The sequence below is a fragment of the Juglans regia genome, chromosome 14 (genome assembly GCF_001411555.2).
Source record: "Juglans regia cultivar Chandler chromosome 14, Walnut 2.0, whole genome shotgun sequence".
NCBI classification, from domain to species: domain Eukaryota; kingdom Viridiplantae; phylum Streptophyta; class Magnoliopsida; order Fagales; family Juglandaceae; genus Juglans; species Juglans regia.
Window position 1 is genome coordinate 4,800,064 of NC_049914.1, and position 26,218 is coordinate 4,826,281.

The window sequence follows — 26,218 nt, forward strand, 5'->3', positions numbered from 1 at the left end:
AGCTAGCTGAAAATTCATCAATTATCCGTCCAAAAAAAGGGCATCATTCATCCCGGCTAGTAATAGAACACGCATACATTATACAAATATAACGTCAAATTGAGGTAAGCCAAGGCTTCATTTTCCGGTTAAAGGTGCCCGATCCATAAGTTGAAGCAATCATGTCAACAAGAAGGTTGAACTGCATCATTGCAAACAAAGAAACAGGAATGCCAGCTAAACAGATGATTGGAATGACCATCCACAATTGTTCACGTAACATAATTAAAAGTGTAGCTGAAAAGCTTATCATCATGGTTGCAATAGAGAAGAAGAGGGTGGAAAGACCTATTATCATTTTGTTGGGTAAGGATTTGATAAAATCTTCCTCTGCATAACGCGATGTTAGGATTCCCAAAAACATCAATACTGAAGTTGAGGAAGAAAAGAGAGATAGGGAATCGGCTATTATGAAGGTTTCAAACAACTTTTTATGTATGAAAACCGGAAAACCTGTTTCTTGATTGGTACCACCTGGGACGGTAAATGCTGCAGCGAACATAATTGTGACAATTAGAGCGCCTACCACTGTACAAGAACCTGCCGTGCCCTTCATCCATATCTCTCCGTCTTTCATCAAGTCTTTGTGGGTTTTCGTGAACACTAGTTTAGGAGTCAAACCGTCTTTGTTTAATTCGGTCTTATACATGGGGTTGCACAAGCTCTCTACCTCCTACATGTGGTATACAGAATCTTAGAAAGAAAGACAACAAAATATCACAAGTGAAATTACACATTGATATTTGAAAGATTGAGAATTTGATCGAACCTTTTGCATGACGACAATAGACGATACTAATACTTACTAAGGAAAAGTTTATTCAACACTAATATTTCCCATACCTTGTTAAGTCTTATTAATATTAATATCGCCAGCTCCAATTAGAATATGTAGTTAAAATATATACAAGGAATTAAATAGATCTAAGACCAGTCCTTATCCAACCTCAGAAACCTAATATTATATTATAATCACAAACATTAATCTCTTACACTTTTCTTTTCCAGTTTCTTTAAATTTTAAATTTTATGTTTTCATTAGTTTGCTTGTTCTTTGGCAATAGATGAGACCACCAAAAGAGACGGTTTGTTGTAGCAGTGAACTGAATGGCTACACTCGAAAGCCAAAACCAATAAAAGAACACTGCAAGCAACTATTTTGATACTTTTGTTAGAAGTTCTCTCTTCTACTATCGATAAAAAATGGGTTCCTAAGAGCAAACTTGAGGTTAATTTAGAGACCAAGCAACATGAGCTTAGTTCTATTTCGGCCTCTCAGGAAACCTGGCCTGTCTTGGATGATGGTGCCCCGACCCCAGTTACTCCAACCCATGCTGTAGTCCCTGTCACTGAGATCAGTTCAAGGGAAAATCCTTCTGCTCCTTTGGCTAATTTGGGCTCTGAAAATCCCCCCTGATACCTCATACTTGGTTCTTGCTGGTGAACCTATTGAGAATATTCAGGTTGTTACTACCCAACAACCTCTGATAATGTTTTGCCAATGTGGGATATCCCTGCTTTTAATTCATTTTCTATGTTGACTAATCATCTTAACTTGGACTCTAGCATAGCTATCCCTGAAGATGATATGAAAGCTTCGAAAGCTCACTTGTCAGATTTTGAAATTGTGGCGTCTACAGCCAAGAAGACCAGTAAATGCATTACTCGCATTACATGTATTGTTCCTAACACCAAAACCCATATTATATCTTAATGAACTCTGTTCTTATTTGGTATGTACGAGGCGTTGCCAATCATGGCACATTGCTTCATTTGAAACATTTGGTTCATAGCTATAAGCTGCCTTTAATTGCTTTGCTTGAGCCAATGATTCCTTTTCCTTCCGTTAAAGCTACTGCTATTAGTAAAAAAATTGGGCATGCCTCGAGTTTTTCTGATGAGGATAGTGGCGGCAAAATTTGGGTCTGTGCTAAAGTTGATTTCTCTATTTATGTCATTCTTTCCTTTGAGCAACATCTTACTTCCTCTGCAAGTTGGTGTGATATTAATACTATTTCCTCTATTGTGTATGCGAATTAAGTGTAATTACCTACTTCGAAGGTCTTTACGGATTCCCTCGTGACTTTGAAACCTTCTGGTAGCCCTTGTCTCCTTCCCTGTTCCTTACTCATTTCATTGATTTTATTAATAATAACTCCCTTTATGATATGCCTTTCTTGGGTTCTAAGTTCACTTGATCTTGTAAGAGAGATGACACGTACAACTTGGAGTGACTTGATCATGGCTTGTTAACTAGCTATCTTTGATTCTTTTGCCCCTTCAATTCCCTCATGTTATCCACACCCCATCTTGAGAAAAACCACTCCGGCAACTCCCCAGCTTATTCCTCGAGAACAAATATGCCTCCAAATTTGGCCCCTCCTCTTTTAAGTCCCAAAGGATGTTAACCAAATACCCTTATTTCCTTGACTTTGTTTCTTTTAACTGGAGTCAACCTTGGCATCATAATGGCCTTAACAAACTCAATTTCAAACTCAAGCGGCTGAAAACTGCTTTAAAAGATTGGATTTTTTCTATTTTTGGTAACATATTTCAAAAGCTAGCTAATTTACGTGACAAAATTTAGGTTGCTAAAATTCTTCTTGACTTGGATCAAATTAAAAAAGCACTTTCTAGCATCCCTATGGACTCAGCCCCTGGTCCGAACGGTTTTATTTTGCTTGCTGGTCTATTATTCACCCCGATCTTTATGAGGCTACTGTTGAATTTTTTTCATGGGGGCATTCTTGCTCCTTTTCAGCCGTCCGTCCTTTTTTTCATGCCCCTCTTCTTTCTCTGATTTCAAACCTATGTATGTTTGTGCCCATTCTCTTACAAATTTATTTCCAAAATTTTGGCCTTTCGTTTGGCCTTTTTGATGACCAAGCTCATATCTCAGCATCACAACGCCTCTGTTGCAGGACGTACCACTGTTTATAGTATTTTCATGGCTCATGAACTGACTCACAGCCTTTTTAGGCAGGTTATGAGTAACAATGTCCTCCTTAAGGTTGACATGACCAAAGCTTTAGCAAAGATGTGATTTTGGTACTTCAACATTGCTTCACCAATCCTACATTTTCTATTTGTCTTAATGGTATTTACAAAGGTTATTTTACTTCCAACAGGGCCTTTAAGTAGAGGTCTCAACCATATCATGGAGGTTAGCTATACTATTTCTTATGTTGTTCCCTGTGGTTGTACCTTTACCTCTCACATTCTTTTTGCTGATGACATTTTGATTTTCACCAATAGTTCCAAGAATAGTCTTGACACTCTTATGGAGTTGATTAATCGTTATGAGGCTATCTCTCGGCAAAAGTTAAAACCCTTCTAAAAGTGTGTCCTGTGCTAGAAAGCGCATCATTGAGGTCACTACTGGCTTTAGAGAATGCAAGTTTCCCACCACATGTTGTGAAAACGATGGCAGAAAAGCAAAAAAGAAATGAGAAGAATTAATCAAACAATCTCCTGACAAAGATTTACATGGTTTGGCAATGCGCGTGCCTACGTCCACATAGCTGCTGAGAATTTTATTATATTGAAGAATCACAAAATACACTTTGGAGTGAAATTCTACTGTTTAGAATGACCACACTATTCATTAAATACATATGTATAGTGTCACACGGTGGAATCTCTAATTTTCAATTTTCTGCATTATTCACTCGAGCGAACTCTTTCTAAAGTTCGTTCAAGTGAACTGCCGAGCGATACTGGAGCAAACTCTTTGTCTGAGCTTCGTTCGATCGGGTGAAAATCGAGCGAACTTTCTGTCTGGCGCTTCTTAAGTCGCAAACAGTGCTAAGAATTTTCCACCGAGCGTTGCCCCCGAACCGCCACGAGGCTTGGCCATGTTCGCTTTAACCTGGGCCTATTGGCCCAAGCCTCCTTGAAAATTCGCCACAAAACCATAACGCATAATTTTTGAGTCAGGTCATCAAATTAAGCCAACACACCAACAAACCAGACTCCACAAACCTTGGAGCTCCCCTTTCCTATGGAAAAATTCTTATATTTGCTTATGATTCAATCATTTTCAAAATTCATAAGAAAGTTGTCATTTGGAAAAGGTGCCTCTTGTCCTTTGGGGGTAAACTCACTTTACTCCGTGCTTTCTTTTATTCCTATTTGTATTCTCCCGATCCTTAACCCTCCAAAATTGAAAGGGATCAATTCCATTCACAAGCTTTTGCTACTTTATTATAGGGGGAAGTTGATAGTCATTCTAAGAAACATTGGGTGTCTTGGACTCATATTCTCTGCCCCTCTTCTAAATTAAGGTGGTTTGGGTATTTAGAATTTACATGATACTCTTAAAGCTCTTCATTGTAAACTTGCTTGAAATTCTTTGAGGTATGTATGTTCCCTTTGGGCTAGTTTCTTACGTCATAGATATGTGCAAAATGCACATTCTCTTAACCACATCGAGGCTAAACCTTATCATTCTAGCTCTTGAAAAACTATTTGTAAATTCATGCCTGTCATTCACCAAGAAAGCCATTGGAAAATCCTTGAAGGAGCCTTAAGCTTTGGCATGATAACTGGTCTATTGTTGGCTCTCTCTCCCATAAAGGCTTCCGCGTTTCTATTCCCACCCTGCAATTAAAGGGTGTATGTTCCTCTTATGGTTGGATTTGGGATAAAGTTTCTAGGCTTGGGGATATCTCTTTCCAAACCTAAAACTCTTGCATCTTGATTTAATGCCGTCTACGTTGGACTCTCTCCATATTCATGTTTTCACTATTAGGTCCAAAAGGCATTTCTTGATCAAATGGATCCCCTCTTTTTGGCTCTCTTAAGATGAATATTGATGGTGCTTCTAAAGGAAGTCCTAGTCATGCGTGTTGTGGAGGAGTTTTACATTCCTACAATGACTCTTTTACTCTAGTTTTTCTTTCATTTTTGGGAGATGGTACTAATACTTTTGCTAAGTTGTTTGGATTTGAATGTGGGTCTTACTTTATGTTATCAACTTAGCATTACTAACCTTATTATGGAGACTGATTCTTTTCTTATTGTTAATTGGCTTAACAATAGTTTCTCTCCTCCTTGGTCTTATTCTAACATTTGTGATGATATTCTTCAATTTAAACTCTTTTTCCCTTTTAGTATCTTTCATGCATGTCTACAGAGAATAGGGCTATAAGACTATTGGTCCAAACCGAAAAATCGACCGGACATAATGGTTTGGTCCGATAGTCTTATTGGTTGGTCTCAGGGTATGGTTTTTTTGGACTGAATTGGATCGAGATCAACCGAATGTGTGTGTATATATATATTTAAATACCTTATATATAATATATTATTTTATATAGTAGTTGTATAACTTAATTATGTAATTTTCATCCAAGGGATTACCATTGATCATATATACAATTAAATTTTTTAATATTCATTAACCATATATAAAATGTTAAAAATATCACTTAATTTTAATTTTACTAATCTAATTATTTTTTTATATTAATTCTTCTGTCAAAAAAAGAAAAAAGAGAAAAAAATATTCATGGACCAAATATGACCAAATGGACCGACTGAACCGATAGCTAATGGTTCAGTTCAACGAAAATAATGGATCAAAATTTTCGATTTGTGACCCCCTCCGGACTGGATTGGATCAAACCTAACAAAGAAGGTAATGCCTTGGCCGATAGCCTTGCTTCTTTTGCTTCTATGGCAATACCGTAAGTTTTTCTTCTCTCCTTGAGCTTCCTAAGCATATGATTGGTCTTTTCTCTATGGATCGTGTTGGTATTCTCTAATTCTATAATCCTTTGCTCCTCTTTGTATAAGGTATTAATCAGCCATAAGTATGGACATATCGTTAAAATTGGGGTATTACCATTTTCTTTTTTAAAATTAAAGGAGTTAAGAATAGAAAAAGTAAAGAAAATCTAAATAGCCTAAGTAACAGAAGTATACCCAAGAAATATAAAGTGAGAGAGCTGACCTTAAACCATTGTAATTCTCTCTGCATCTGTAAAGCTGCACCTGTGATGTGATCAAGCGGAGTGAAATCTGTTAAATTTCCTGCCAAATGTAATATATTGTTGCCAAAGTTGTCTCGAGCTGATGTTATTGTTTTGATCATCTGTTGATCTAACCCGTACATAAGGCTAAAGATTTTTTCTCGTCGATGTTGGACGGCAGACATAAATATGTTTCTTCTGTCGCTGTCACGGACCCACAAAAGCTCTGGATTTCTTCTCACTACAAGAAAAACAAACTCAAAGATTCCTGCCCTGATAGCACTGAAGATCGCCTGCGCAACGCCACTTCCTACCGCCCCGACTTGGTCATTCAACTCAGTCGCTATCGCTTCCAACATATGAAACAGAAGTGTTTCGGATTGGAGGTGGATTAACTTCATTTCATATAAATGCTTCAATCCTTTGACAATACCGTAACAGTCCCATTTTAACTGGCCTGAAACCATTATAAATAGAAGACATGATAACATAAAGAAGAATTAAAAAAAAGTAAAAAAAAAAATATATATATTAATGGAATGGAATATATATACGTACGTACTACGCAAGAGGGTTAGGAGACGGCTTCTAATTGTATATTGTTAGCCCGGTGTATATTGTTATTCACTTACTTAATTTTCTTTTTAGCATATATACCAAGTAATGAATTTTAAATTTATATCTAATATAAATGCATTAACCTCATGAGTCTACATAGTAAAACTTTCTCGATAAAGCTTTAGTACGTACTTCGAGTCTTCCTCATGTTATAAGGCTGTTATATATATATATATATATATATATATATATATATATAGCTGGTTAGAGCGAATTAAGAGCACCAGTTATGGGCTCAACAAAGCTAAATTATAGCCAAAGAATAGCTAAAGTGCAAGATAATATGCTACAATTGGCTCAACAAATCAACAGTGATTTTAACTTCAAGTTAAATCACTAGCCAAATTTGTTGAGCCAAAGGAACTAGCCAAATAATTCTTTTAGACTAAAATATTCACTTGAGTTGAAGTGAATAAAATTATTGAGGAAATGTTATGTTTTATAGTGGAATAATATAGCCGTTGAAGAAATATAACTGTTGGAAAAATATAAGTTAAAAAAAAATATCCGTTGAAGAAATATAGCCATTGGAATAATATGAACGTTAAAAAATTAATAGGTAGTTTTTTAATAATGAATAAATATTTAAATTACAATTATAACTAGAGTAATTCTACATACAACCGTGAAGTGCGTAACTGCCGCGTAATCGCTTTGAAAAAGAGTAGGGTCCACTATTAAAAAATTAATTTTTTTCATGTGGGTCTCATATTTTATTTATTTTTTTCAAACCGATTACGCGGCGGTTACGCAATTCACGGTTGTAAGTATATTTTCTCTTATAACTAAAATAAATGAAAAGTTTAAAATCAATATTTTATTAGAATAGTGAAAGATTTGTTGAGCCTGTTATTTGATGATGATGAAAAGAGGCTAGCTAAATTTGTAAAAGTGAATTTTTTAGTTAAATTTTAGCTAAAGTTTGTTGAGGCCATAACTAATGCTCTAAGCACCTATATATCAAAATTCTTGTTTAAGTGTAATTCGAATCCAATTCTAGGAAAGTATATATATATATATATATATACTAGTAAGGGCAGACACGTGCATTGCACGTGTGCCCAATTGAAAAAATATGAAAAACCTTCTACTGTCAATCCACAATGAACAACAAATGATAATTTAAATTCATACAATTTCTTAATTTTAAATTCATACAAAAAATTGGATAAATTTTAAAAATGTGAAAAGACAACAAACTTTGGTGGTTTGGATATAAAGATAATTTTAATTCATCTCAACTAATCTTATTAAATTATTATAAATATTTTAAATTCTCATACAAAATATAATAAACATTTCAATTTTTTAAATAATATTAATACTAAAAAATAATATTATAATAATATTTTATTTAACTTTTGACTTTCATCTCAACTAATCTCATTCCAATTTAGTATCCAACCTATCCAAAAAAAAATATTTATATATTTGAGCATGACGACATCGTCGGGGGCCACATGACCACCGTCAAGGTCTCCGGCCTAGCAGCAGAATAACACAATGGTTTCACAGAGCAGAGGGAGAGGATTATTCGGACTAAAAATATTTAATTGGCAAGAAGAAGTAGAAGAAAGCATACCATGCTATCAGAGATTGACAAGCAGAGAACCAAATTTGGGGGAATTGAAGGATGACAATCACTTTTATAGCAAGCGGTGAGAGTGGTGAAAAATAGATTAAAAATAGAATCCGATAAGAGCTTCAAAAGCGGTGGAAAGCTTCGGAAGCGGTGGAAAACAAAAGGAAATCAGAATTTGAAGATCAAGGCTTTTATAGGAAGCGGCAAAAAAGACTTAATTTTATTCTTAAATCCACTTGGTGCAGGCGGTGATAAAAAAAAATTAAAGATAACAACTGCAATAGAAATCCACAGATGCTGCGGAAACCAGAAAGCGAAGGAAAAAAAAATAAAAAGAGAATCCGATAAGAGCTGCGGAAGCGGTGGGAAACAAAAAGGAAATCACAATCTCATAAAATCGTCGTTTTTTACACGAAGCAGCAAAAAAAAAATGATTTTATACTCTAAACATTCGGTGCAAGCGGTGGTGCAAAAAATAAGAACTTGAAACCAGAAGGATCGACGTTTTTATAGGAAGCGGCAAAAGAAATTTGATTTTATACTTTAAAGCATTCGGTGCAAGCGGTGGTCCAAGCGGTGATAAGAAAAAAATAAGAAGTGGAAAGCAAAACGTAAGAGAAGTGAAGGACATAACGGGAAAATGAATAGAAAATGGAGGGCAAAAAGGGAAGAAAAGATAAACCAAGAGGTGCTGCCTGCTTAGTGGGACCGAACGCAGGACATCAAACATTGAAAAAATGAGCTGAAAAACAGGGATAAAATGGAAAAAAATAGTGAACAACACCTGCCTGCAAAAATGAATTGAAAAACAGGGATAAAATGGAAAAAAATAGTGGACAACACCTGCCTGTTTATTGGTACTTATTATATATAAGATATATTATTTTTTACTTGTATGTGTCATAATTGTCAACTATCAAGATAAAAAAAAATATTTAAAGTAAATGAATATATAAATATTAAGAATTATATAATTATTTAATTAATATATGCGACAAAATGGCAATGAAACAAAATTTTTTTAGTAATGTAATATTAAAAGAGAAGTGCTATATACAGTCCTTTAAGAGGACTATATTGCAGTCCGACCAGTGTATGAAATGACCAAATTATCTCCATTTTTAGGCTTGAATTGACAACATTACCCCTCTTCCTTCTACAGCCTAAAGCCAAAACATTTGAAATTTGATTTTTGTTTTAAGTCTCTACCGCGTGCCCCAACGGATTTCCACCATTGTCGACCACCACAACCCAATCTCCTCCACCATCAACAGAGTCAGATACCATGGTATCCTGAAGAGTTCGTAAAAATACCAATGACAAACATGAGGATGAGGTCGAAACTATCATCAGGCTATCTTGGGCATACATACAGTGTTTGGTCCCCAGACTCACTCACTCAATTCTCTTCAATCTTACACCATCTAAATAGAGTGGAGAAGAGTTTGGAAGCCAGTGAGAAACGCAGCAAATCAATGAATAGCATCAATGGCTGAAGGTATTGTTCTAATAACATATCGTTTAGTTCCGAAGTCTTTTATCCAGTATAAAGATAAACGACGTGTAATTTTCGGTTTGTCGAAAACGACATGTCGTTTAGTTGGGCCAGCATTCAGTATAACAAATAAACGACACGTCGTTTTCAGTTTTAGTAAAAACGACATATCGTTTAATTGGGTCTTAATCATTCCGTAGAGAAGAACGACACGTCGTTTATCAGTTTAATAAAACGACATGTTGTTTGCATGGCCTGTTTTTCTTTTAAACAATGATGAAAACGACACGTCGTTTATATGGGTCTGTTTAAAAAAAAATATTTTTTTTCTCCACTTTTATAGATGGTTTGTAAAGTGGGTTTTTGGGCCAATACACTTTGTGCTTATAATTTTTATTTAATTTAATTATATGCAATTTGGACAATTGTAGTGTAAATTTGTTTATTATGCTCGTATTTAGTTTGCTTGAATTGATTAATTTTGCTTTATATTAATACATGCAATTTTTGGATGAATATATAGTTTAAAGAATGTTATGCATAATATTATAGTTTTGATTATGCAATATTTTTGCTTATATTATGAATATTTTGTGCATAATAATAACATGTTAGTATTAATTAAAATTATGTAATTCATAATATTAAGCTAGTCATATGCAATTTAAATATCTAGTGATCCATATAATTTTATGTTAATTAGATAATAGCCACAACATCTTTAATTAAGTAAAATTATTATAATTTATTAGGATCACATAAATAATATTAAACATTAATTGTAATTAATTATACTTAATATAATAAATTTTATCCCACAAAATTTTTTATTATATTTATATTATTAATTAGAATAAAATATCAAGTTATTCTTAAATTTCCCACAGGGGAATTATGAATTAAGTAAATAATTTGATAGTTTTATCATAAAAGTAGATAAAATATACATCAAATCATAATATACTCTTTAGAATTATGAATTAAGTAAATAATTTGATAAAATTCTATCATAAAGATTAATTGAATCTACTTGAATTAAAAATTTAGCTCACATGTAATTTTATGTCATTAGATTCAATTTTTAAGCATGATTTACATTGGTAAAACATTAATATTTATTTAGGCTTTAATTTTAACGTAAGCATGTAATCTATAATTTTATGCAGTTGCACAACCTGCAAATTTTTTTGATATTCGTTATGATATCCCTGAACTTAAGGGAAATAACTATAAGGTTTGGAATGAGAGAATTCTTCATTTATGGTGGATGGACATAGACTATGCTATTAGGAAAGACGTACCACCAGCACTCACTGATACCAGCAATGCAGCAGCCATCGCACTTTATGAGTGATGAGAGCGATCTAATCGCCTCACCATGATGTTAATTAAGACTAGAATTTCTGTTGGTATTCATGGTTCTGTCGATTAGCATGAAAGGTCCGAGACTTGCTAAAGGTCATTGATGAACAATTTGTCACTTCAGACAAAGCACTAGCAAGCACCATAATCATGAAGTTCTCATCCCTAAGGCTCACCAGTGTGAAAGGTGTGCGTGAGCACATCATGCAAATGAGGGACAATGTGGCTTAATTGAATAAACTCGAGGTTGAAATGTCAGAGTCCTTCCTGGTGCACTACATCCTGAACATCCTCCCGCATCAATATGGACCCTTCAAAATCTCATACAACACACATAAAGATAAATTGTCAATTAATGAACTCATGACCATGTGTGTTCAAGATGAATGAAGACTGATGATGGAATAGGGTGAAAGTGCAATGCTGGCAACGCATGGAAATGGCAAATCTCAACCCAAACTGAAAGGGAAATGCAAAATTCCTCCCCAATGTGGTATTAAGAAAGATTCCAGGTGTTTCTTCTGTAAAAAGAAGGGACACATGAAGAAGGAATGCACCAAATTCCAGAAATGACTTGCAGACAAAGGTAATCCAACCTCACTTGTTTGTTATGAATCTAATATGGTTAATGTCAATATTAACACATGGTAGATTGATTCTGGATCAACAATCCGCATTTCAAATTCCTTGCAGGGTTTGTAAAACCTAAGGAAGGTAGTGAGAAGTGAGCGAAACATCTTATCAGGAAACAAGATGGGCTCACATGTGGAAGCTATAGGAACTTGCTATTTAATTTTATCTAGTGGTTTTGTTTTAAAGTTGTAAAATACCTTTTATGTTCCAAGTTTCTCTAGAAACTTGATTTTAGTTTCAAGACTAGTACCTTTTGAATATTCCTTTAGTTTTAAAAATTCATCATTCAGTTTATTTTATAAATCTGATTGTGTTAGGAATGATATTTTGTCTGATGGTCTTTACTGCATTAATTTACAGAACAATGCCACTTATGATTCAATGCATGTTCACACTAGTACTAAAAGATGTGTTATTAATGATGATTCTTCTAAATTATGGCACCGGAGATTAGGTCATATCTCCATAGATAGAATTTAAAGATTAGTAAATAAAAGGGTACTTAATACTCTGGATTTTACTAATTTTGAGACTTGTGTGGATTGCATAAAAGGAAAGCAAACCAAAAAGTCAAATAAAGGTGTCAATAGGAGTTCAAACATATTAGAGATCATACATACTGATATATGTAGTTCAGACATGGACTCACATAGTCAGAAATACTTAATTTCTTTTATAAATGATTACTTATGATATATATATATATATATCTCTACATGCTTCATAATAAGAACAAAGCATTAGATGCCTTTAAAATCTTTAAAGCTGAAGTGGAGAAATAATGCGGTAAGCAAATTAAGATCGTGAGATCAGATAGGGGTGGAGAATATTATGGTAGATACACAGAGAATGGATAAGCACCTGGACCATTTGCAAAGTTTCTTCAAGAGCATGAGATTGTTGCCCAATACACCATGCTTGGTTCACCGGATGAGAATAGTGTAGCAGAAAGAAGAAATTGAACATTATTGGACATGGAGCAGAGTATGCTTAGCAGCTCCAATCTTCCTAAATCATTGTGGGTTGAAACACTTAAGACGACAGGGTATATATTAAACCGAGTTCCAACCAAGATTGTTCCTAAAAAGCCATTTGAATTATGGAAAAGTTGAAATCGAGTTTGCAACATATGCGCGTTTGGGGATGCCCGTCTGATGTAAGAATTTATAATCCACAAGAGAAGAAACTAGACCCAATGACCATTAGTGGGTATTTCATTGGATATGCTGAAAGGTCTAAGGGTTATAGATTTTATTGTCCATCTCACAGTACTAGGATTGTGGAATCAAGAAATGTAAAGTTTCTTGAAAATGACTTGATCAGTGGGAGCGATCCAACCAGGAACATCGTTTCTGAGAATAATCATTCAGAATCTCAACCTTCCATCTCAAGTGATAGATTGGTTATTGTTTACAACACCCCTCAAGTATAAACTGGTGTTGAACAACCAATCATTGACATTCTAGTAGATCGGGTAGTTCAAGAGTTGCCAACAACTGTTAAACAACAAGTTGAACCACATACTTCTCAGGAAGATGATGGTGCAACATTAAGAAGATCTATTAGAGCAAGGAGATCAGCAATTCCTAGTGATTATGTTATGTATTTGCAAGAATCTAACTATAACATTGGAGTCGAAAATGATCCCGAGTTCTTTTCACAAGTCATGAGTTGTAAAGAATCAGAATTATGGTACAATGCCATGAAAGAATAGATGAATTCTATGAAGAGTAACGAAGTCTGGGATCTTGTTGAGTTGCCTAATAGTGTAAAAACCATTGAATATAAATGAGTCTTTAAAACTAAGAGAGATTCATTGGGCAATATTGAGAGATACAAGACAAGACTCGACTCGTTGCTAAGGGATTTATTCAGAAAGAAGGAATCGATTACACAGATACTTTCTCTCATGTATCTAAGAAAGATTCTTTGCATGTTATTTTGGCTTTAGTAGCCCATTTTAACTTAGAGTTGCAATAAATGGATGTGAAAATAGCATTTCTCAATGGAGATCTAGAGGAGGAGGTTTACAAGAAACAGCCTGAAGGATTCCCCTCTAGTGATGGTGAGCAATTGGTTTGCAAGCTCAAGAAATCCATATACGATTTAAAACAAGCATCCCGCCAATGGTATTTGAAATTCCATAATGTAATTTCTTTCTTCGGTTTTGTAGAAAACGTTATAGATTAATGTATATACCAGAAGGTCAGTGGAAGTAAAATCTGTTTTCTTGTTTTATATGTGGATGACATTTTGCTAGCAACCAATGATAATGGTTTGCTGTATGAGATGAAACAATTCATTTCTAAAAATTTTGATATGAAGGATATGGGTAAGGTATCTTATGTCATTGGCATTAAGATTTATATAGACATATTTCGAGGTATTTTGGGTCTATCTCAGGAAACCTATATTAATAAAGTTTTAGAGAGATTCCGGATGAAAGATTGTTCACAAGTGTAGCTCCCATTGTGGAGGGTGATAGGTTCAATTTGAACCAATGCCCAAAGAACGACCTTGAAAGGAAACAAATGAAGAACATTCCATATGCTTCTACTGTCGGAAGCTTAATGTATGCTCAGGTCTTGTACAGACTTGACATTGCATTTGCCGTGGGAATGTTGGGACGATATCAGAGTGATCCAGATTTAGATCATTGGAGAGCTGCAAAGAAAGTAATGAGGTACCTTCAAGGAACCAAAGAATACATGCTTATGTATAGACGAACGGACAATCTGGAAGTAATTGGCTACTCAGATTCTGACTTTGCTGGCTATATTGATTCACGCAAATCAACATCAGGATACATATTTTTGATGGCCGGTGGAGCTGTATCATGGAGGACTTTCAAGCAAACTTTGACTGTCACTTCCACTATGGAAGCCGAGTTCGTCTCTTGTTTTGAGGCTACTTCACATGGTGTATGGCTTAAGAGTTTCATTTATGGGTTTAGAATTACGGATTCGATTTCTAGGCCATTGAGAATGTACTGCGACAATTCAGCTGCTGTTTTTATGGCTAAGAATAACAAAAGTGGGAGTCGGAGTAAATACATCGACATTAAATATTTAGCCATAAGGGAATGTGTTAAAGAAAATAAAGTGGTCATTGAGCACGTAAGCACTGAACTAATGATCGCTGATTCTTTGACTAAGGGCATGCCACCGTTGAAATTCAAGGATCATGTAGTGAACATGAGACTTGGTTCCATTATGTAATTTTTCATTGTATGAATAATGTTATTTTAATGAAATTCTTAAATATTTTGATGTTTTTTCTCATATTGATGTGCACCTTAATTTAATTTTTGAGAAAAATTCATCTGTATTGGACCAAGAATAAACATAGGGTTTATTCATTAAGAAATTGTTCCCACATAAATTATAATGTTTAAAGAATAAATACATAGTAATACATGGAAGGTAATACTCGTCATTAGAGGACCTATCGCCATGATTCATGTATTTATTACTTAAATGCAGATTATCGATGGGTTTAAGATGAAATCTTAGATTAGAAATATGGACCAAGTGGAAGAATGTTGACCGTTTCTCACGGAGGCCATTCGTGAGAACGAGTCTCTCGCTTAGGAGTCCTTGAAGTGATCCACCACTCTTATTCATCACGTTCATAACTGATCCCATGAAAATCGAAACACGTGGGACACGTAACACCGAAGGTTGATGGAGGTTTCGGTTATAAATACAGTGTTTAGTCTCCAGACTCACTCACTCACTCAATTTCCTTCAGTCTTACACTATCTAAATAGAGTAGAGAAGAGTTTGAAAGTGCCAAACACTAGTGAGAAACGCAGCAAACCAATGAATAGCATCAATGGCTGGAGGTATTATTCTTGGCATTAAAAGCTGTCGATTCTTGTTTCTAAAATGTTATTCCGCATTATAGAATCATTTTTGTCTTACAGGTTTTAGAGCTGGGGGAGAAACTTTGTGAGAGGAAGAAGTTCTTGGTCAACATTGGCATAAAAAATAAAGGAAAGATGGCTGGAAAGCATCCGGTCTTGCTATTCACAAGGAAAGAAAAACCTAGCAATGAGAGTCCAGTTAAATAGCAGCTGGTTGGTTTCCAGAGTGTAAAGCTAAATGCTGGGGAAAGTGCTGAAGTTGGATTTGTGTTAAGTCCCTGTGAACACCATTCCAAAGCCAATGAAGTTGGCTTGATGATGATTGAGCCAGGACTACATTTATTGGTTTTGGTTCCCTGTAATGAAACACTGCATTTCATTATGCTTGCAACGCATGAGTCCCCATTCAGGAACTGCATGCAATAAGAATTTCTCTTATAATTACTCTCCCCTCTTGAAAAATAGGTCTTCCATTACTTTTGTCTTCGTCCAAAATGGATTCATCATGCCTTTCTTGTTCAGATATTAGGACATAAAAATGAAGTCACACACATGCATCGCCCTAAATATGGTTAACATTATTAATGTTACCCGGCCGCCAAAGTCCAAACATGCAGTACTGTAGGGAAAGAAAGTTTAGGCAACAACTTACTTGGTCCGGTAGTTTCTTCTCCATTGTTTTCAATGTCCAAACGAGCTTCTTCATAATTAATATTCACAGTCGACCTATGAATGCGTATACCTGCGCTGCCCCCCAAAAATAAAAAATAAAAAGCCAATAAATATCGAGTGACAAGTGATCATAATTTTGACGCATAATTAATACATCTTGAATCTATGGCAGTAAAAGTACTAGAGTGATAATATCTAGAGATTATTTATATTATATACTTTGTTTAATCTTATACATGACTATTTCAGCGGTCATGTGGAGGATATATAGATTTCTAACTAGAAAAGCTCTTTTTCATAGAAAGATTATATTTAAAAGTCAGTACTATAAATGACACATATATCCTGATCATCTTCACACCACTGATCTAGTAATTAGGAAAATCCCAACGCTATTAGCTAGGTAGATTAGCTCCTGCACAAAGTAAAAGGGTTTGGGAGTGTAGACACCACTATCTTTTCTCATATAGATAATAGGGAAGCGGCCAAGACTTAAACATTGAAAAATAATTTGTATAATTTTAATGCATGCAAATCCTGTGTACATCATTTGAAAAAAAAAAAAAAATAAACCTGTTTGAAAACCTGTATCCATAATTGCAAGACTATTACTTTATACAGCTTCAAAATTATTAAGATGTACGCAGTACAACAAATGCGGGCTTTTCCCACCAATTCTTTTCCCACAATATACGATCGTGACAAATAGTGTACTGATGATATGAAAATTGATATGAAAACTGCTCGTGGAAAAAAAACAAATCTTTTACCACGGAATCACATCGGCCAGTAAAATGGTGTGGGAAAAACCATTTTTGTGACAAAATAAATACTTTTTTCGACAATAAAAAGTCACTGCAAATAAACTTACCAAAAATGTGTTCATTTCGTGGGTAAATAGTTTTTTTGCAGCAATGTTTTCTCGCCGCAAATAATCTTACTACAAATATTGTTCTCTAGTGGGATATTAATTTTTGCGACGAGGTTATTAGCTTTTTACAGTTACTACTTATCACCGTAAATAAATTTATCTGAAATATTTTTTTATTTTGGGGAGCTTTCGCAGCGATAGTTTCTGGTTTTTGCAGCAATCTTAACTCACCGCAAAAGATAATACAATTTAAACTCGAGAATTCCTTTCCCTTCAGCCATCTCCCCCCTCTTTCTCTCCATAATCCCTTTTCTCGCTGAAGCGTCTGCCGCGCACAGCCAGTCGCCAACGACCCCACCTCACCGGCCACCTCTTCCTCCAACCCTCCAGTGGACGCCGATCTCCCCTCCCTCTTCTTCCCGTAGCTTCTTCTCTCTCAAGTTTCCCATGGTTGCCGCTGCCCAGCGCCACCTCTGCTGCAGCCCACGTCACCGTTACCTCACCTCGACGGCCACCCCCTCCTTCTCCCCCAGCCCCCACACCGACCTCTTTCCTTTTTCCCAAATCGGGCCTCACCTCTCTCTCTCTCTCTCTCTCTCTCTCTCTCTCTCTCTCTCTCTCTCTCGGATTTCTCTATTTTCTCTCTTTCTCTTCTCTATTTTCTCTCTTTCTTTGTTGTTTACTTTTCCAAACTTTTATTTATAGTTTTATTACCCTTGTGGGTGACAGTGTATTTGATGTTGTAGTTGTCCCTAGTACAGATTTTGTGATGAACATGGAGGATATTTGGGCTTTTTCTGTATGCAGATAAAGAAGAGATTTAACATTAGGGTAAGTCTTTCACTATAACACATTCATAAAGAAACATCCTTTCGTGAAGGATCTGTTTCTGTTTTGCTTTAATTAAGCTCTCATAGTGGCATAAATTTTATTCTCTCAGTGCAGTGTGATCAAGCTCTTGAAATTTTAAGCCAGATTAGAAAAAAAAAAATTTGTAAGTTCTAACAAGAGCAATTTAAGTTGTTGGCGATTAGTAGATGGAGAAGCTTCTAGAAATCCTTTAAGTTTTTATTTTTCAGTAGTTTTTTATAGGTAAGAAACTTATATATATGTCTGTTTTATTTTGTGATATAGGCCCTTCTTTATGCAGATCCTTTTGATGTTGAAGCACAAAAGAAAATTGAAGCTGCCATTCGCCAGGTCATTTTTATTATTTCGTCATATGTGATAGTTTTTCTAGTGACAATGCATAAAATGCTTCCTCTCAACTGATTCGTTGTGATAGTTTCATCATATGTGGTAGTTTTTCTCTAGTAGCTACTGAACTAAAGTAAGCTATGATTTCTTAAAATAATTAGAAGAATATTATGTTTCAAACCATGTGTGTGTACAGATTTTCCAAACTTTGTTTTAGTGGTTTGAACATGTAGCTCCTAGCTCATATCTTTAGGGTTTGGCTTGATATGTAGCATTACAAGATATTGATAATTAAGTTGAATGATCAAGCTATGCTGATAGAGATTACTTGATCCTAGTAAAATTAGTACTTATGCATTTGTAGTAATTTTTAATGTGGTGCGTTTTGAGAGTAATTGCAATGAAACTTAACTATCTATTTTCCTTTTCCTTTTCATTTTTTTTTTGTGTGTATAAGGTGTGGGACAATCGCTGTGACTATGTATAACTTTGGGTCTCCTAGACTTGGTAACAAAAAGTTTGCAAAAGTTTATAACGGGCTAATAAAAATCATCATTTACAATTTTATTATCATAATTCTCCATTTATTTGATATAATTTTGCATAAATACCTTCACTTTTACCTAATGGCTCTGTATTTCAGGTTATGCTTTATGTTGACATGGAGGTTAATGGTGTCCCATTGAAGGTAACTAGGGTGAAAAATATCTCAGGATGAACTTATTCAATTCATCATTTGGGTTGCTTGGTCACTTTTCTTTATTTTTAAACATCTTACATTATTGTATTTCCAAGTGTTGTTATTTGCTTTACACTGGCGGTGGCAGTGATAATATCATCTTTCAGTATAAGAGTTAGAGGACACGGTTAAATTTATTGTCATATTTCATTATACGAGTTAGGAAGCAAGGTAAACAGGCTTTATACCTGATTCTCTGCTTTTGATCTATCATTTTCTTATAAAATACATGGTTCTGTTCTCATGTATAATTCCTGTGTACTTGGACTTGGCCTTTTCTTATGAATAAAACTTCTTGATTACCTTAAAAATAAAAAACCTGGTTCTGTAAGGCTAGCTAATGGGGTATATTGAAAACGCATGAAATCAAACTTGCCCAGCTCCATATAAAATATAATTCTTCTAAGTATGATCTTTTGTTTCATAGAATATTTATATTTCCAAGCCCATTGTTAGCACCTATGAATCAATTATAGAAATGAATTCATTAGCATTTTTAACATCATTTTAACCTGGAAACTAGTTATATAACTGAATCAAAGTGTGAGATTTTCATTTCCAACTGTTTCCCCCAATGTCCATCTAATATGTTCTCAGGTTTGCCATATAGTCAAGAAACAATTACTCCTAGTATGCTTTTAGATTTTTTTTGTGTTCAATATTGTCACATTTAAATTGTGTAGTTGCATCATCACTTTGATTTGGGGCTTAGTTTAGAAAACTTATGCATTTTTTCATTGATTAATTAAATTAAAGGTAGTTTAATTATACACAAATTTTAATTAAATGTAGTTGTTTGGGTTAGTTATAATTTGTCATTGGTTCGGATATAATAATTATAGCATCTATCAGACTATTTATTATGATTATTTTTTGCTGTCTTTTTTTTTTATTTGACAATTTTTTTTTGAAATCTCTTAGCATTTGCCGTGAATGAAACTCGTGGCAAATACTTTTTTTTTTTCCCTGAAGTAATTATTTTCCACGATAAAATTTCTTCATAAATAAGTATTTTTGACGAAATACTTTGTAGAAAATATATATTTATGCCATCTAGTACTATTTGTCACGAAATTTTGTATGTTTTCTCCGCCATTAATGTCGTGGAGAAAAATAATTTTTTGTCATGAATTAAACTTTTGGTGGAAAAAGAGACTTACTTCACCAGTTATATGCCACTAAGCTGTCACGGACCAATTTGGTGAGAAAAAACTTTTTGTCACCAAGTATATATTTTTTCTACTATAGATCCTCTTGGCAAAAAGTAGTATATGTGACATGATCAATTCTCGTTCTAAGCTGCTTGTTTAGTGGAAGAGAACTTATAAATGAGGTTATATCATCCAATTGAACTTAACGTTCTTTATCTGGCTGAGGGATTAACTACTTGTAAAAAATAAAATAAAAAGATTTTGGGATTACTATGTTTGAGGGATTTATGCTCTCCATCCGGTGCAGTACTGTAAATAACATTAATGGGATTAGTTTAAAGTTGTTAAAACCGTTAATATAGCTACAAGCTGGCCTATTAATTAATAATAGAAAAGGAAAATTCAGATGTGGCAATCCATTATTGGATGATGCTAAATGCAATTTATGCATAAGTCGTATATATGAATCCTAGATGTGTGTAAGATTCCAGCACAATTTTTAATGAAAAGCAAGAGAAGAGAGAGTGGTACTGACAGGAGTAGATGCATCGTGTCCAAAACGGTTGCCGATCTCCACTCGGGAATACGTAACTCATACCAGCCAAAAGGGACATGGGGGAGATGTTGTCTGTGTCTAGAGAAATTGACAACCTCGGACATCGCATGATTAAATCCAAAGCGATATCTTGGGTTGCACCGTACATGCATACAAATTAATTAAAAAGGAAAGATCGAATTATATATATTGCGAACGAATCAAATAACAGGAATTAATTAATAACAGATAGTAGTCATGAATGGCTAGGCGAAGACTTCTTACCAAAATTTCCAGTATTTATAGCTTTGGTTACAACTGTAGCACCATTGGAGCCTTTCTCGGGCACTAGCTCTTCCAACGGAGTGTGACTATAGAGAAAGAGAGCCATTTGTCTTCTCTCAAAGCGAAGAGCCAGAACTAGTGGAATATTTAACCCCCAATTATTTCCGATGGTGACCAAATGCTTGTTCTTACTTATCATGCATCTGGCCATCCGCAGGGAACCACGAATAGCTGTCTCAGCCAGTGCTGTCAGACCTTCATTATCTTGTATTTGCAAGCCTTCTGGCAACATTTGCTCCACCAATGTCTGCACTATATGTTCCTGTTGAGCAACAACAGCAACGTGAAGAGCCGTCTGGCCCAAATGTGTGATTTCTGCGTTCACTGAATCGGGGTGACTTGCAAGGAAAATATATGCAGTGTGCCCATCACCGCTTCGCACAGCCTCGTACAAGGTCGCATACTCGGAAAAGCCACCGGTCTGGTTTGTGCGCCTTCGGAAAGTCCCTGCCAGCCATGTTTTTCTTAAGTCTTCTTAATTAAGAATGAAATAATTAACGGACGAAACCATTCTGACATCTACATGCCAAGTGCGGATCACTGATCATTATCTTCTATGTAATTGATCTTAAATTTTGAGGATTAATCAAATATGTAAGTGCCGTCTGAATTAATTAGGACAGACAAGATGCATGCCGAGTAATATTCAGATAACGGTTTCAATAGTAAGGCTGATAATAGACAAGAATTCTCAACAAGCAGTTTAAGATCGGCTTGGATAAATTTGAGTTTAACTCAATTTGTTTATTAAATAACTCATTAATATAAAACTATAATCGATTACTAAATAACACAATTCATGATATAAAACTTATAAGTCATATATAACTCGAATAATTTATATTTACAATTTTTATAACTTATGGGTAATGCTACGAAGCCAATATTTTATACCGATAATGGACCGATTGCACACGTGACAATTTAAAATAATAAAAAAAAGAAATCAATTAGAAATAAAGAAAGAGGGAAAACCATTTCAGGTCTGAATAGCTCTATTTCCATCCTCCCTCCTTTGATACCCATCCCTCCCTCATCCTCCCTCCGTCTTGTACGAAATCAATGAGTTGGCGTCAGGAATAACCCATTTCAGATCTGAATACCTCCATTCCCATCCTCCCTCGTCCTCTCTCCATCTTGTACGAAATCAGTGAGTTTGGTTGACGCTATTAGAACTTTACTTTCCTTATAGTTCTTCTCAACGAACAAATAAGTGGTCACGAAAGAAATAAAATTAGAAGAAAAAAAATTCGGACAGACATGGATTTCTATTTTCCTAAGTAAAGCAAGTTGTATATTTAAAAAATCCATGTCTAACATCTATACGAAGAAAATATAGCATTTTCCTTTATTGTTTTTAGAGAATCTGCAGTAATGGAAAATGCTAGACATGGATTTCTATTTTCCAAAGTAAAGCAAGTCTGCTTTATTTCCAAATACCCACGAATGAAACAACTAGTCACGGATTTACCCAGGTTCAAGGAATTAAATAGAAATCCATACAGATTTGCTGCAGTTTCAGCCGAGCCGGAGGGGAAGAAGGGGGGCGTAGAAAGAAAGAAAGAAAGAAAGAGAGAGAGAGATGAGTTTATCTGTGCAGTTTTTATTTTTTAAATATTTTATACAAGCCACTCAAAAAAGGACATGTGGCATCGGTTGAATTTTCGGTTTCAGACTCTCGGTTCGTCTAGCATTTTCCTTTATAATATTATGATCTCTAACTTCATAATTGTGAAATATCTTAATTAAGTAGTTACAAAAACCAGATCAGGAAAACAGGTTTATAATATTATGAATATTGCGTAAATTCTTATCATGAATATAATTATTAATATGTATATATAAACTAGGAAAAAAAACTCTTCAAAATTTTGTCCAAATTACATCATGAGTAACTCCTCAAGTGGTTTTCAATTCCATATATAGCATCTATATCTCGATATATACACTATATATATAGTTTTTAAAACATAAACTTTGCTCTATATATATATAATTGATCAAGCCATGCACGTCATCAACTAATATCGCTACATTATTATTGAAGAGCAATTAATATCATAAAGCCATGCCATTTACTCTTCATTTGTGTTATTATCATATCCAATAAAGTTAAGGATTTATTAATGTAAGAAAACATATTAAAAAATTTCCAAAGCATGGAATAATTTTGCTCCTACGAAGGCACATCCTCATTATCCCACTATAAATCATTGAGTTCAATTTGTCACAGAAAATAATCAATTACATTTCTACTTGTATTTGAAACTTGAAAGTAAAGTTATGAAATGAAAAATGGTATATATATTTAATTAAATTGCTATTTTATTTCAAATTATCAGTAATTTAAAATGGTGGATATATGGATTTGAAATGCACAATTTGGATTTGGTCTTTTAAAATCTAAATATTTTGTTTCAAACATAAATCTAATCTAAGCATGATATATTAATCACTCAAAACCTTGGATTAATTCAATTTCAATTTATAAGGGTATGTTTGTTTCAGTATAAAAGAAATTCTGTCGGTAATTCTTGACATTTTCGATGTTTGGCAGCGCCAGCATTTGGAAAACTTGGTCATTGTAAGACCATTTCAGTCAATGACAATTTATCCCATACCAATTTAAGCCGTGGGCTGTCATAAATTAAGATTCCTATCATGTGCAATTTTGTTAAACTTATATTGACAGCGCGCGGGAATGATCCGTTTATACTTTATAGAGATTTTAGAGATCAGAGTGATCAGTTTTGGAGACGCATGATGATTCCGTAGTGCATGGGAAAACTATATTAATAACTCTCAACTATTTGACGTGGTATTTAATAATGCCAATTATAGTGATGATCTGGTCCTTGCTACGATGAATAAACATTTAATTTAAGAATAATATTAGATATAGTCTTAATGTATGTAGGTTGTTAATGATATAAATAATTACATCTATTTCTTCATATCAACTTAAGTATTTTTGGATAAGTGATGATTTTATATGACATCATAATATATAAAGATCTTGAGTTTGAATCCTAACCCTATATATGCTTCACCCAATTAATTAAATATTTTACGTATTAGATCTTTTTGAATAAAAGTTTGGTCTACATGTACGTTAAAGATATAAATAATTAAATCTACCCATTCCTATTCTTTTAACCTTTTGGAACAAATAATGTTGATATCATGTAAGTCTCGTGCAGTTCTTTTGAAAAAAATTAAAGTGAGGTCTACCATAAAAAAATATTTTTTTGTGAATTCCAAGTACATCCCACATTTTTTTTTCAAAATGAGTCGCGCGAAAGTTTGCACGAGGTAAAACCGTACAAATAATTTTCCTTAATTTAATTATGACTTAGACCCGAGTACTTTTAAGTTCAAATCATGCTTAATTATGCATATTCAAACACAATCCAATCATCCAACCAAGTCCATTAGCAAGTATATGCAAGCAGCAAACATCTAGCGCCTACGAGTCTACGACCCTAGCCTTTGGTTCACTTAAGAGCAATACTATATAACCTCCACACACCATAATATTTTTTAAAATTTTAAAATTTTTTTAAATTTTTTTTGAGATTATTCTTTTTAAAATAATTTAATTTTTCTATTCATTATTTATATATTAAATATTTGATGAAAGAAAATAATAATAAAAAAAAAATATGGTGTGTGGAGGTTGATGAGAGGTTGTGTAGATTTTTTCTATTTTATATTAAATGGATCAAGTGAAATGGAGAGCATCATATTCCGCATGGGATATCATCTCGAAGCTTGGCAGCTAGAAAGAAATTGCACTTATAAACAATAAAAAAAAAATACGTAAGAGTCATGATCACCTGCGGTTATTGACGAAGGTCCTGCAGCCAGTACTCGTTTAGCTTCATGCATGCGTTCCCGTTCAATGCGATCATACATTATAGCCAATCTATGCCAAATAGTTTTGGCAGAAGTAAAATCCTTGATCTGAGATAGCACGTCCCTCCCACATGATATTAGAATTGCATGTACAGCCGCAGCATTTTTCTTCGTCCATGCCTTGAATTCAGCTTCGTCATTTTCTGGTTCAGGTGGTTCCGCGGTTGTCTCAACAATATCCCAAAGATCATGAGCCAAAAAATAGTTTGTTATGCAATCACGCCAGTCCGCATAATCATTTTTAATAACTTCAAGAACAATTCTGCTTGGAAGAACATTCGTTGCCATATATGCCTAATCTGTCAAATTATGAATTATGTATAGATTAGGCTAAAATTTGGAAAAAAAATTAACAGATACAGTGTGTCAAATCTCTCTGGCCTTCTAGCCAAATATTACTGGTTATCTTTCCAAAAAGAATTAATCTTTTTCATGATCCAAAAAGCAATTTGTACTTTGTGCTTATAGGAAGGATTTGTGACAAAAAACTACAAACTCTGACTCGGTTCAATCCTCTACTTTGATCATTATCGAAGTTTTCAAGGTCGGAGTCGGAGTTTAACTTTAAAAAGTGTCAGATTTAGAATTGGAGTTTGCCACGTAACTTCTAGCTCATGAGTTAGGGTGGGCCAATAATCTTACTTGTCTGCATTTTCACCTGGAAAATACTATTTTTACCGCTCATTTCTATCGTTATATTCTACCGTTGTGATTTTTTAATTTTTTTTACTTAGTAATTAAAGAAGTATTTTTTAATAATATTGTGATTTTTTTAATTTTTTTAAATATTTAAAAATATTAAAAAATACATATTAAAAAAGTAAATAAAAAAAAAAAAATAGCCTAACAGTAGCTCCCGCTGGGAGCTGGGAGCGGTGGACATAGCACCTCTCTTTCCACCTAGCCCACGTGGGTAGGTCTAAACAGGTGAGTAGCAACCTCCACCTGGGTGGGGGTGGGCAAGGTGGCGGGTCCTTTTCATCTCCCCACCTGAACCCTGCCTGCCTACATCCACTGAACAGGCAGATGAACCAACTCATTCAGACCAACACCAAATCATTCAGACCTAGATCCCCACCAACCAATAAGATATCGATAAGATTCAGAGCTAGATCTCGCGGTTTTTGTTCCCTGAAACGAAAGACATTTGTAAAAGCACCAAGCTGCTGCCTGAAAGTCCCCCTAAAAACAGCTTTCTAAGATAATATTGGAGCTCAATGCATGAAA

The 26,218-nt window shown here is 34.4% G+C and overlaps 1 protein-coding gene across 2 annotated transcripts; it reads right to left on the reverse strand.

Annotated features, from left to right (window-relative positions):
- LOC108982417 lies at positions 1-26,218 on the reverse strand. Of its 2 annotated transcripts, none has more exons than XM_035685012.1 (7): positions 25,880-26,218; positions 24,913-25,285; positions 21,017-21,523; positions 20,732-20,881; positions 16,219-16,308; positions 5,993-6,468; positions 1-712 (listed from the first exon to the last, which is right to left on the reverse strand). In XM_035685012.1, the coding sequence occupies exons 2-7, from the start codon at positions 25,277-25,279 to the stop codon at positions 95-97; spliced, it is 2,208 nt and encodes a 735-aa protein (XP_035540905.1). In that variant the 5' UTR covers positions 25,280-25,285; positions 25,880-26,218; the 3' UTR covers positions 1-94. The 2 variants fall into 2 exon arrangements, with proteins under 2 accessions (XP_035540905.1, XP_018809340.1); XM_018953795.2 differs by having other exon boundaries at positions 24,913-25,290; positions 25,880-25,893.